At 41.3% G+C, this 14,796-nt stretch overlaps 1 protein-coding gene across 4 annotated transcripts in view; it reads right to left on the minus strand.

Moving 5' to 3' along the window:
* ARHGAP21 (Rho GTPase activating protein 21) overlaps positions 1 to 14,796 on the minus strand; it is a 194,878-nt gene that overhangs the window by 65,997 nt on the left and 114,085 nt on the right. For 3 of the 4 annotated variants that reach the window (XM_088457849.1, XM_088457847.1, XM_088457848.1), the window contains exons 7-8: positions 7,303 to 7,332; positions 4,326 to 6,168 (exon numbers count right to left, since the gene is read on the minus strand). In XM_088457849.1, the coding sequence (XP_088313975.1) occupies positions 4,326 to 6,168; positions 7,303 to 7,332 (1,873 nt within the window). The remainder of the gene's footprint in view (positions 1 to 4,325; positions 6,169 to 7,302; positions 7,333 to 14,796) is intronic. The other variant, XM_088457850.1, reaches the window with a different exon arrangement.

The raw sequence follows: 14,796 nt of genomic DNA on the forward strand, positions 1-14,796 counted from the left end.
ATATGGCACAACATGGGAAGCTTGGCATCGCCAATCCTTGCCATTGAATCTGTGTAAGTGCTACTTGTGCCAGTCGCCAGGACCCCATACAAAAAAAATAAAAAATACTGCCTGACCTATCTATACCAAAGGCAGCAAAAGACACAGAGAGGAGGAGCTGCATTATATACCGTCTAAGGCATTTCATCTAGCCTGTCACTACGTATAAAAAAGTTGAAAGGATTGTGCTAATGCGCAGACTTCCTGTTCTCCAGGGAGGCTTCATGCCCTCTCCCAAGATGGCTGACGTGATCACTACTGTGCGTGTGCAGTGGCCATCTTGTGTGTACATGGTGGGAGATAGAAGTCTCCTACTTAACTCCTATGAGAGACCAAGTTAATACCTGTATATAAAGCTGTCCAAGCATCCCTGCACAGCTCCCCGTTTACAGGATACGCTCACCGGCTGGTAAGCTGTATAGAACCTTGCTCTGCTCCATTGCCACTTTGCATGCAACAGTGAGTACGGCTGTACCTACTATACTTCAATAAACCAACACCACTGGTTAAGTAACTGGGCTGTTCATAGTTTGAGTGATCCACTGGTGTGTGCCTACATAACTCTGCAGTATCAACACCTGCACACACAATTTTTAATCCTTAAATCTTCATAAACATGTGAAATCTTATTATAGGTTATGCTGGACTCATAAAACCTAGCATAAAATTAATAAAGTTGTGTAATACTTGTGTTAGTCCACGACCATTAATTTTACTGAATGTGCTAACTTTTGAGTTGTTTCAAGTATACCCGATTATTGGCCCAGCTATGTAGTCAAAAAATTCCAAGTTCATTATCATAATAACTTTCATAGAAAAAAAAAAAAAAAAGATTAAAATTTTATATATATATATATATATATATATATATATATATATATATATATATATATATACACACATGGTTGCGGACTAACATTTGGCACCATGGGTAGTTATTAAAGAAAGTATACATAACTATTTAAACTCCAAAAGTCTTAAAACAACATCTTCGCCTTCTTTACATTTGCAGCCATCTTTGAAATTGCAAAGCATCATGGGTATGCATCTTGCGATGGGAAAAAATGTTTTAATATTCATGACGGTTATTACATTGAAATAGTACAAGTACATGACATTATTAAAATGCTTATGACATTCATGAAATTAATACGTGAGGAAAAAGGAGACCAGTTTAGGAAACTAGAATAAATTGCCTTTCCAAAAATATATAACACTTCTATATGCAAAAACATTTTTCATGTTGCAACTTTGTCCACCTTAATGTGGAATTGCCCTTGTACAGTTACCAGCTCAGTGGGAATATTGAATAGTTTTCTTTCCACTCGTTTTACAATCTACTGCTGTCACAGCAATAAGTCACGGCCACACCAGCGATAGATTGCTTAAATCGCTGACTGTACTAAGACACTGACCAGTGATCCTTGCCATATGTCCGACCAAGGTACAGCATGGCAGTCTGAGTGACCTCCCCTTTACCTCACATGGCTAGGCGCCAAGGCACAGGAGTGAGCACCTTTGCTCTAGCCCTAACCAGACCTGGCCCACTGCCATGCTTGTCAAACGTAAAGACATATTTCTGTTTAAACAGAGCCAAACCCATTTTTTTTTACGCAATGTTTGATTTATGTGTAACCTTTACCAGCCTGTTGTATCATGTTAGGTAGTGCAATACGGAAGAATTTTACCTCCCAATCATAACATGTGTGTAGATGGTATAAACAGGGATATCTGTTATCTACATACAGGTGGCAGATTCATATTGGTCTGTGAGCCAATAACACGGGAGAGAGAACGTCTATACACAGCCTGCCAAAATTTACCAGCCATAATATTTAACATACAAACATGTCCATAAATTAATGCTGGCAATCACTGACCACATTTCACAAAATGTTACTTATTTTTTTACACCCCCCCCAGTGGATAGGCTGCATTCTGGTGAATAATGGTTCACTGCGGAAAAAGGCTGTCTCCACCTTAATTTGGGCACTCTTTAAAACAGAACATTCCACTTTCAGACTATTATGCCATATATAAAACCTTACTAGATGCTCAGGGGGGGGTGAAGAAATAATCGCAGAGTACAGGGAAGATGGACGCCGTAATGGCAAGAATTTATTTCTGGTAATAGGCCTACTTCTTTAGTAATGTGTTACCAAATTCTAGTAGCTTATGGTCGCAAATTAAAATCATCTCCAGATGTTGTCCAAAAGCATGGTTTCATTTTCTGAGCTACAAAAGGAACAAGTTGAGGGAACTATTTAAATATTCTGTAGGTTGAGCTATCGAGGGCAACAGTCGAGACATTTTCAGGACCCTACATATTAAATATAAACAGTGCTGACGACTTCTAAAACACACATTATGCACAGTGTGGGCTGAACGGGATAAAACACTGCGTATGCAATTTTTAAATGTAGCCTAAGTCATTAGGTAGAAAACAAAGTTAAAACAAATGGCTTAAAAAAAAAAAAATTACCCTCACACACATTATATATATATATATATATATATATATATATATTATACATATACACACACACACACACATACCTATCCTCAAATCACACCACAAAGCCTTGTTTAGCGCGCCACCTACTTTGCAGCGCCAAAACACTAATCCCGAGTACCTAGCACCCTATAAGCGGACTAATACCACTTTCAGACCAGATCCCGGGTCCGCCCTGAGTTTTTAAACATAGCAGTGTTACAGCTGCTCAAACCCCTGTCAACCTGCACCTTGGACATGGGTTATTCCTGGGTTGAACCCTTTCACACTGGACCTGTGTCTGCTCTGCCAAGTGTGTGAGTCATTAGAAGTGGACGTTTTGTTACAGGCTCACAAAGAGGAGTCATGAAAAGTGGGTGTCAGCGATCCTCAGCCACCAATGAGATCCTTTTACTGTAACCCAGGTTAAATAACCTGGGTCGTTCACTTCACACTGCAGCCGAGCTGGACTGGACCAGGAATAACCGAGATCCCAGGACACACTACCTCGGTTGACCCTTTCCAACCAAGCCAGGACCCAGCAATGTCCCGGGTTAGAGGCTTGGCCTGAAAAGGGTATAAGAAGCAAAATTGAGGGGAAAAAAAATAGCCCAGTGGAGGAAAGAGAAGCAAAATTGAGGAAAAATATTGTAAAGTTGAGAAAAAGTACACAATGTTAAAAAAGCAAAAAACAATAGGAGTGACCAGCGCCATGCATCATTATGCTTAATCTGTGACTATATAAATTCCTTTGCAATAAAAAAAATAAGTATCTAGTACACTATAAGCATAGTAAAACACAAAATTGAGGAAAAAGTATACAATCCGTGTAAAAAGGCAAAAGACAGGTCCGATACGAGTGGCCTGCACCATGTATCGTTATGCCTAACCTGCAATTTTATACCAATTCCTTGCAACAAAAAAAACCCCCTAATCATATGTATCTAGTACACTATGAGCCTGATTTCGATCGAGACGCACAGTCGATGTTCTACGCAAATTGAGGTATTGTCCGCCATTGTGCTTGTTTATAAACCGCCCTGCATATATGCAGCGACTGAATTGCGATTTCGGTCACAAAGATGATTTACTCCCAAAGTGAATGACAGGTAGTCTGCATTTGGGGGAGGTAACGGGGGCTGAGTACAGAATCGCAGGACGTCAGGTCCATATAAACACCGTTTTCTGGGCGTGCATATATTAGCCATTGCGATTTTGCTCGCAGCTGGAGAGCCCTATGTAGTGTCAGGAGAGCTACGCTGTTTGAGACAGGTCAGACTTACTCAGAAGGTCAATGGGTGCCCGATCTGTGTCGATATTTACGTTATTGCACGTCGTCAGACAGATATGAGAAGGCAGCAAGTGGGCGTCCCCATGCTCAGGTAAACTTCTGAGCCATTAGCACATATTCGCATTTGCGGAGCGAGTGAAATCGCAAATGCAATGGCGTCCGGATCGGAATCAGGCCCCATATGCGAACTAAGATGCATTAAATGAAGGAAAAAGTAGACAGACAATCTACGGTAAAAAGGCAAAAGACAGGTGCAATAGGAGTGACCCGCATTATGCATCATTCTGGTTAAACCAAGACGTATAGCAATTCCAATTATATCGCTAATACAAAAACTTATTATCTACTTATACACTTGTATCGTTGTTAGAATGCAAGCGAGCCGTAGCTTGTCTTCCAAAATCCAACAAGCTACAATACAATTAAAGAATGTCTGAATTAAATGCCCATCATTCAAGAATTTACACTCCAGAAACCATGAGCTGAGAAATGAGTTGAGCTTACCGATGAAGGGTATGGATGCCAATGAATCTCCAGGTGAGCTGGAGCCAGACGCTTTGTTCTGCTCTATTCTTTTAATGCGGACTTCTCGCCGGGCATCGTTTGGTAACCAGCAGGTAGTGTCCGACACAGATTCCTGCTCGTTGACAGCAAAAATGTAGGATTGCTGTCTTAAAGGCTGTGGTGTTTGATGACCAGATGGAGATTTATCCCTTAAGACAACTGAATTCACAGAATTTAATTCTGCCCTAGAATTGTGGACTTTGTCTTTAGGGCTTTGACCATTTTGAAGGTCTCCATGATCAGAGGTAGCTGGGCTATCCGTCACCGGTTTTGTAGGAATAGGAGTAGAAGTTACAATTGGAACAGACAGATTTAAATCATTAGTGCTCTCTATTGGGGATGTTTTCTGCAGGTTTATCGGACCACTATTGTGAATCGACGGTTTTTGGTCATTGATGATTCCATCGTCTAAAGTTGTAGGATGAGGAAACGATGCAGGTCCATATGGAGCTGAGCTTCTCATGGAGCTAGTTTTAGAAAGACGAGAGTAGGAACTTTCAGATACAATGGACTGAGAATGAGAAGATCGATAAGAGGAATTGTGAAAATTTCTTGAACTCGGGAGGTTTTTTAGGTCAGTTGGAACTTTTTGCAAAGGGTGTGCTGACCCCAAAACACGACTGCTCACTCGTCTCCGCTCCGAACCATATGCAACAGGTCCCATGGAGTAGTTTACAAATCGTGGAGATATACGTAGCGATTGTTGTCTAGATCGCTCATAAATGCCCCGCCTGTCATCTTGTTCAGTAAATCCAGTCCATTTAGAGTTGTGCTTTACATCACTAGGCTCAACAATGTAGTGATCCAGTTTGTCTCCTTTTTTGGTAAGATAATCCCATGACCCTGATCTATTGCCTCTGGGACTGATGGCTGGTGATGTTAATGTGTCTTGGGAAGCACTGCGAGGCCATTCCTTCCAATCTCTGCCCACAATTGGGTCTGCTAGCCTTTCCTGGGAAATGCTTCGCTGTCTGATTTGGGCAGACTGTGGAACCCTTTCGTGGGAGGTACTTCGGCGACGGACATCAATTGAAGCACAATTTGGCGAAACTTGATTGTAGTCGGTTGTGTTTTGAGATGCTGCTCGAAGGCTGTCCAGTCGCTCCTGTATTGTTCTAGAGCCATACATCTGCATACGTCTATTGTCTATATATTCTTTGTATGTTTTGTAGTTTCTCCAGTCTATGTGCTGGTGGGAACTTGAAGAATAATTATTGGTAGGAGATGGAGATTCCCCACCTCGGGCAGTCGCCCTAGCAATAAACATTGTGTCCACATGTCCTCCATAGCTTGGAGGTTTATTTATAGGTCCAATCTTATCCCCCTGTCTAGGTACCATCGACATTAAAGAGGGAGTGCCAGAGGGCGGAGTCGTGGTTATTGGTTGTTTTAAGTATGCACGTGGATCAACCTGGAGTAAAGGAGCAGCACTATTAGGTCTATCTGATGAAAGCTCTACCACCTTCCCAGAAGGCACAATGACGGTTCTTACAGCTTCATTGGAGACGCAAACAGCAGTGTTGGATTTGACAATATCCGTTGGTGATGGAGGCACTTGGATTTCTACTCTGTGGTTTCTGTCCGGCTGTGTTGAGGGTTTTACTGGGCGAATGGATTTCTGTTTAACCAAGGATGTGCCTGGGGGTGGAACTTCAGCTGGTTGGGCCATGACTGGATCTGTAGATTTTACACGCGGGTAACATATGGGTGGCGGTTCTGGTATATTGTGTGCATTGCCACTATAGGATTCATTTCCTTTCAGGTAAGCATCCTGGGAATATGCCTGGGAAGATATATGGTTCACAGTTAGGGACGAAGCATTTAATAAATAAGAATTAACTACAGTCATTTAAGCACTTTGCATTATAGTAGATCATTCTAAAACATTTAAAAGTGTAAACCTACAATTACATATACTACAACATTTTAACCATACATACAATAATGTTATGTACATGCTACCACAATAATAACACAAAATATAAAAAAAAAAAAAATCAATTAAGAATAGCCAAGCTACATGCAAAATGCCAGGAACATTATGTCAAACTGTTAGCATACATACATTAAAACATAGTAAACCATCAAGACATGATGCGCCCATAAAAAGATAAATGATTATTTATGAACACCTATCCAAGAAACCAGATTTAATGATGTATTGTTAGCCAGATCTAACAAATGGACAAAAAAATTCTATGTATTCAGGAGCTTACCTTGCGCCTTAGTGACTGACTTCTCCAAAAAATAGTTAAACTAAATTTGGCACGCTTGGAGAATTTCCCTTGCGTATCGAAATGCACTTCAGCAATCATTGCAAAACAAGACCAACATACATGGGTATTCCAGTAACCGGAGAGATCAGAGCACTGGAACGTACTGTAGCACCTCGCCAAAGCACACTAAACAGGTTTAAGGGTTCACGTTCAGAGCAATTAAGCCAAAGCTGACTGCACTACCTACAAGTGCTGTCGGAAAAAACCCAACAACAAATGGAATTGGCTTCCCCAGGTTTTTATATAGCACAGGTGTGGTATCATATTACAGCCGTTCCTGTGCTGCCCTGTGACATGCTTACTGCAGGAGAGACCTGCCTGCTGCTGATTCTTGCATGTGGAAGGTTATAAATCGAACGTGTGCAGCTATAAACACTGGCGGAAACTGCTCAAGGGAGGGCGAGGCATTTAACCTCCTGCAGCATACACAATATTGCACTTGGTGTTATATAGCACAGATATTAAGAGAAAAATAAAACAATAATACAATAAATAATAGTACATGCAAATCTACATTTACAAGACACGGATTGAGAAAGCAGGCATTACTAAGACCAGTTCCGGTGTTAACGAGCTAGGATGTCAGACATATAAAATCAATATTAAACATTCCATACAGAGACGGCTTCTGTGCATCTTACCAGAGCTGTGACATCCTTTGGAAACTGCAGCTGGGCAGGAAATAAAGCATCGTAAAGAAGGAAAAGAAAAAAAAAAAAAAAAAAAAAGAAGCTGCTTATTGATGTAAAGACTGAATTATGTTGTCATACTGATGCCGGCTACAGAGAGCTAAAAATACATCCAACACTGATTTCTGTGGAAGGTACCAAAAGAAGCTGCAAAAGGGCGGTGGAGTAGATTGCTCATTCCTGCTTTCTCCCATGGCTGCTGGGTCACACACACACACATACACACACACACACACACACACACACACACACACACACACACACACACACACACATACACACACACAGGATCACTGAATGCTTCCTTCTCTTCTGCTGGAGAAACCTGGGGTATGAATATGCCTCCTGCAACATGTAGCTAGCCCTGTTTGCATGCTACAGAATTTTCCCTTCCACTACATCAATTAAAGCTCTCTCTCCCCAGCTCACAGCAGCGCAGCTTATAGATGACGACACCAACGTTCTATTATGTATCCCCAATAGTGTGTGTGTGGCTTCCCATACAATCACGTCTATAAGCTCCACTCTCAGCTGACTGCAAGCTGCCCCGTTTCTGCATTCCAGCTAAATTTAGAACACTATGGAGATTTCTGGGATGCACATGTCCTTCAAGAAACATTTATCTGGGGGTCTGGGTATATATCACAGACATCACCAAGCTAGACTTTTAGTCTCTGGAATCATGTGCAGAACTAAAAGTCCCAGCATAACCTGTCAACTACAGCAATATACTTGCAAAAGCCAAGTCATATCTAAAAGCAATATAAACGTAAAAGCATGACACAGGCAGAATAATGAATGCCAAAGCAATGCATCTAGAAAAAAGCACCCTTTAAACTAGGACTGCAGCCACTGCCAAACATTGGCAAAGCTGGCAGGTCCAGCTGGGAGTTATAGTTCCACAGTAGCTGGACTAGCCACTGTGAGAAAACAGCCGAATTATTTCACTCACGATCCAACAGACTTTACGATTTCCAAAGTAATTAAACAGTCACGAGAACACCCGATTTCCACTGTGTACACTACAGATTTATCGTTCCAATCCGAACGATTATATCGGTCCCAAGATTGTTATAAAGGTGAGGTTTTTAAAGGAACAGCAGACATGTCGGAATGATGATTGGTAATTCGTACACACTAAAAATGTGCACAATATCGGCTCATTTTTTAGGAGAAATGTTGTGTAGCAGGTCATCTGATCTGGTACGATAATCGGCCTTGGAACTTGTTACACACTCTGATATTATCGGACAGAGAATCCGGAAATCTGGCTGATTTGCCCCATTATTGCATAACGGGTACCAAGCTTTAGTAAAGAGCCTGACAGACAGCTGGGAGTCCTGATAAGATCTTGGGGGTGGGGGGTATGTATTTGGGGAGAGCAGACATCTTTGCTAAACAATGTTTATCATCGCAACACCACAGACACTGCACAACATTACAGTGTAAGGTCACAGAAACTGAAAATCTCTCCTAAAATCAGCCTAATGCATACTCGCATAGATATCAATCATAGCAATTGTAGGCTCATAATGAGAATATTGTTGGTGAAGCCATCTGTTGTATCACATGAGGATTACTTGTTCAACTTGTGTACACTGCAAGCTGCTCTGAAATTAAGGTCAGTCATTTGTGGGCTGACCCAGTATGCAGAAGGAGGCAGACTATCAATTCAAAGGGAACCGTGAGTCTTATTGGCCCAATACTCTGCATTCTCTTAAGTACCCTGAACCTGGCTGGTGTCCATGCACGCAGGTGGCAACGCAAAGAAAAAGGTAGGCAGCTTTTGACTATATTTATTTTAAAGGGTGTTTTCATTTCATTCTAATGTTAACGATCAAATTTTAAATAATTCAGAATGACGGACCCTCAAATAAATTCCCTTACAATACCACAGAGCTCCTTCCTTCCAGTCAGGCTGTAATGAGACATGTGATGTATCTAGTAAGTACTTAATAATATGTATCTATGTAGCAATCTGCAGACTACTTGCACAATCTGTGGGTCAAGTTGGTGTCAGGCAGAGCTACTTACTGAAAGGAAATGATTATTAGACATTATCTAATTACCACCATATATCTAAAAGCATAGTCAGTGCTTAGAGATCCGTCTAATCTTGGAGGTAAGCAGTGATGTCACCAGGTCCCAGTGAATTTCTAGGCTGAATGTGGGTATAGCCGCCAAAATGGACGCTTCCATTATGTGTATGTGAGGGTGTCACATCAGGCCTGGTCTACTGGATTAAGGCAGAGAATATTCTCCATCAGTGAGAACACAGCAGACACCAGTTACACTGATAAGACAGGAGTAGGACTGCTCTACATTGTGTGCAACAACCATACTTATAGCTATTTATTTGTATAGTGATTTGGAAGTAAAGAGAATTAAATTAAAGCCCTAGTTATTTGTACATTTGAAAATGATAATTTCTATAATATATTTTTAAAGGAAATGATTACTAGAAGAATGCATAATAATTCTGTTGCATCAGAAAAGGTGTTACTCCACTTGCCCTAGTGGTCCAAAGGTTTAGTTTTTCCCAAAAACAGAGTGGTCGGAGCCCGACTACACATGGCTAAAATGGCCCTAGCAGCACTGTAGGGGTTCACCCTCACGCCGTGGCGCCATCCTTAAAGGAACAATGTACGCGCAGGGCGCCAAGTACTGTAGATCTATAGGTAATAATGTATTTTACCATGCTGTATTTAAAACGCTATGCGCAGTTGTGAAATTGGGGAAACATGTCTGAATGTACAGACTAGGAGCTGATTGGTTGGTGATATTTATCTCCAATTTTCTCTCTCTTCAAGCTTTATTAAGTCTCCCCCTAGGCACTTATAAGGAATATATATGGTATTTTTGTTTTAGAAGGTATTGACATTTGGAAACCAATTGCTCATAGGACATTTGTCACATAGCAAGTGATATGGTAATTGCCTGAGCCTAGCAGGGGTGGTTTGGTGACTGAACAAGCTTTTTCTTTGAAATTGAGTCTATGTAAAATTCAGGTTTGTTGAAAAAAACACCTGATTGGTTTGTTTTTAAGAATGTCCTTATTGTGGAACTTCCAAGGAACTGAAGGTGTTAAGACTGGGAAAGCCAAACTGATTTGATACATAGATACTCGTATTTGAAAGGATGAATGCAATTTACCAATTCCTCTGAAATGATATTTACATTTTAAGAGAGTTATAATGTATGCTAAATCAGTTTATGTTTTAGGAAAGCTAACTGGTTTTGGGTGGTAGATTTTAGAATGGAGGAAATTGTTGCTATATTTATTTATATACTGTGAGATAGCATGATTGGTTAAGGAACACGAGGCGGATTTACCCCCTGTGGCATTGTGTATAAGAATGGGATATAAAGAGGGCATATGAGCCCTGTGTAGGTGTGTATCTTTTTGGACATCAAGAAGGAATGAACTGCTGTTACATATGTATGCTGTAATCCCTAAGCTCTTGCAAAGGGAAAGTCTTTTCGAAGACTATTTGAGCAATAGACATCTTGCCTTTAAGACGACTGTACTATATCCTGAGACAACAGAATAGCGCCAAATGCTATTCCATTCTCCGGCTGTTCTGGAGAGACCCCAGTGTCTCCAAGCTCAAGTCCTCTGCCAACCACCGAGCAGGACCTGGTCCATTACATGGGATCAGGAGGTATCATCCGACGCCAATCAGGAGGTGTGGCTTCAGCTTGTCCGTCTCTGCTGCATATGTGTAGTTTCAGGTGCCGGCGTAGGAACCTGGGTGGAATTAAGTGGTTCCATGTGCCGCTGAAGGAGCTTGGTGGTGGCAGTGACATTACTCGCCCACGGCGCAGGGGGCAGAGCCAGTAACAAGTGGTTACTGACGGTAAGAGGGAATCCCTTATACCCCAAGATCCAGTGGGATAAAAACTAATCTGTGGCCGCATGGCGGAAGCGAGGTCATCTGGTCACACACAGCAACATTGTATTCATGCATGGAAGTTGTTTCAGCCATGGCTGCTGAGACATCAGACGGGCCGCCATGCCTCGGTGTTTGGACTTTGCTCCACTCTCCCAAACCACCCTGGATCCCCTAGACAGGACAGGGGACACTATTCACCCCACTCCAAGTTATTTCACCATTTCCAATTTCAGTTAAATTAGTAATTAAACTGCAGCGATTGAAAGGCGGTCAAATTGTCTGCCATGTTATTGAACTTGGCAGTCCTGCAGCTTAATAAATGCTCTCCATGGTCTTAAATGCAAGGCTACCCTTCATCCATCCACACAGATGGAAGAAGTGTGGTTACATACTGTATGTATGAAGAGCCCTTTACGGTGGGAAACAGTTTCATTTTTCCCCCATTACTTGGAATTCCCAGCTGTAATATTTTGTTAGTTTTTTTTTTATTTTCCAGTTTGCTTTGAAATCTGCCAGGAAGTTATTTTATTAAATCAACTACAAACGGGTACAAAAAAAGTAAAAATAATAAAACCTGTAGAAGGTTATGAGAATTCCACAGAATATATGGTTTGTAAATGAAGGTTAAGATCACACAGCAGTGTACCACTGGACAAGTACACCTATATAAATACTATATAGACTTAAAAACAGTTATAAATGCAAACCAGAAAAGCAAATATATACAGATAATTTGATATATACAGACATAAAATGAGAGAGGTAATATATTTCCTTCACAAAATGTAGTAGTCTGCTTTTAGCCTGAAGGTATCAAAGTGACATAGCTCTTCTAAACTCGCTTTATGCTCAATAATACCGACTGTTCAATAGGTTAGGAAACGTATTTATTATGCTGAGAGACAAATAATAATAATAATAAAAAAAATAAAAAAATAAAAACTTGGGGAGATTTATCAATGCTTGGAGAGAGAGTACCAATCAATCAGCTTCTGTCATGTTACAGGCTGTGTTTGAAAAATGACAGTCAGGAGCTGATTGGTTGGTACATTATCTCTCTCCAAGCTTTGATAAATTTCCCCCCTAAACTGTAAATGAATGAGCGTTTGACTACAGCAAATTTAAAGTTGAAAACCTGTTCAGTAATTTTACTTAACTGAACTAAACCAATACAAATAAGTGATAACGAGGAGGGAAGGAGTTAATATCAATGACAGCATAGTTGGAGCATTGGCAGAGATAATGCAATGAGATTTGTACAGTATAGGCTGAAGTAAGAAACCTATAGCAGGAGTGTGTAATTAAGCCGAGAAGATGAGGCTGTGAGTAACCATAGCAACAGGTCCCTTCATTCACAGAACATGCTAAGGATTTTATTCAGCTGTTCAGCCTGTTCTAAAGGGAAAATGGGGTCTTCAGTTAAAATGAAATCTTTGCTTTTAAAAGGAAAATGTCTAGTGATTTCACATTTTATTTGCTTTGATAATCACAGACAGTATCACATGCATGCAAAATCCATGACAGATTGTGATAATACAAAAAGTGGGATGGGTATGGCTGTGCAAAAACAGAGACAGGTAGAGCACCAAACCCTATTTTAAAATGTGAACCATCCGTAGCTATAGAGGGGGCGAGCTGGATCAGGGACCGAGTTGGACACACAGCCTGTCAATTCTATTAAGGTTAGGTTGTCAGAACAGATCTGTTAGTTTATAAGGTGAAGTTAAATTCCATAGCATATACTGGCGCTATCATTAGAATTGGTATCTTTTATTTATAAAAAGGCATCACAAAGTGTCCACAGCACTGTAGAAAGGGGTAAACATAAAAACATAGCATATAACAGTCACAGAGCAAAATTGGAATACACAACTGATAACCACAGCATAATTATATAGCCTTTAGTGGTCCCCCTTTGCACCGCTACTGTCCACTCTTTCCACTCACAGTTACTTATCCCGCACCCATAACTCTCCTTCCTTTACTCCTCTTTCCATTCAGTTACTTATCCCGCACCCATAACTCTCCTTCCTTTACTCCTCTCTTTACACTCACCGTTACTTATCCCGCACCCATAACTCTCCTTCTTTTACTCCTCTCTTTCCACTCACAGTTACTTATCCCGCACCCATAACTCTCCTTCCTTTACTCCTCTTTCCATTCAGTTACTTATCCCGCACCCATAACTCTCCTTCCTTTACTCCTCTCTTTCCACTCACCGTTACTTATCCCGCACCCATAACTCTCCTTCCTGTACTCCTCTTTCCACTCACAGTTACTTATCCCGCACCCATAACTCTCCTTCCTTTACTCCTCTCTTTCCACTCACAGTTACTTATCCCGCACCCATAACTCTCCTTCCTTTACTCCTCTTTCCATTCAGTTACTTATCCCGCACCCATAACTCTCCTTCCTTTACTCCTCTCTTTACACTCACCGTTACTTATCCCGCACCCATAACTCTCCTTCTTTTACTCCTCTCTTTCCACTCACAGTTACTTATCCCGCACCCATAACTCTCCTTCCTTTACTCCTCTTTCCACTCACCGTTACTTATCCCGCACCCATAACTCTCCTTCCTGTACTCCTCTTTCCACTCACCGTTACTTAACCCGCACCCATAACTCTCCTTCCTGTACTCCTCTCTTTCCACTCACCGTTACTTATCCCGCACCCATAACTCTCCTCCCTTTACTCCTCTTTCCACTCACCGTTGCTTATCCCGCACCCATAACTCTCCTTCCTTTGCGACTTTTTACCTTCCAATGCGTCTTATTCGCACAGAGGCTGGTACACTGTAACGTAGCGTTTTGCATGCAGATACAGCCGCAGTTGCACACAGAATATAGGAATGTCGCAAATCATTTTAATCAGCAGAAGCCGCTTGTGCGTCCTATTTGCATCACTGTGTGAATAAGACACATTGTAAGGTAAATAAATCGCATGAAAAGACGCTCTGCGCTGAGTCACGCCATAGCATGGCGCTACTAGAAGGGCTGCTTAATGCGCAAGGATGCTAGATGTATGTGGACACATCTGTATTTGGATAATTTTCTGGAACGCCTTAAAAGTAAATTGGTAAATGACCTTTATTTTCCTGTGTTAGTGGCCATCTGCCAACGGCACTTACAGATGCTCATGGTGCCGCAATGAACCAGATCTGCCCATGTGTGTGTGTGTGTATATATATATATATATATATATATATATATATATATATATATATATATATATATATATATATATATATATGCCATGCCGGTCATAAGAGAACATATCTGCTATGAATTTGGTTTTGCTGCACTCCATCAGCAGCTACTGTATATGGCACATAAGAAATAGGCCCACTTCTCATTAGTGTTTCCGCTTCCTAAATGCTCCAAGAATACTGCAACAGGTCAGTTTAGATGGGATGTAGTCGGTATCTCAGCGTGCAGGATGCCAGCGGTCTTAATACCGGCACCAGTATCCCGAAGGCAAGTATCGGGGAGCAGGGAAAGGGTAGCGTTAGCTAGCGGGGTTAGGCACTAGGGGGAGGGTTAGGAGCCGGGGA

Source organism: Taudactylus pleione, unplaced genomic scaffold (genome assembly GCF_031769625.1).
Source record: "Taudactylus pleione unplaced genomic scaffold, aTauple2 ptg000788l, whole genome shotgun sequence".
NCBI classification, from domain to species: domain Eukaryota; kingdom Metazoa; phylum Chordata; class Amphibia; order Anura; family Myobatrachidae; genus Taudactylus; species Taudactylus pleione.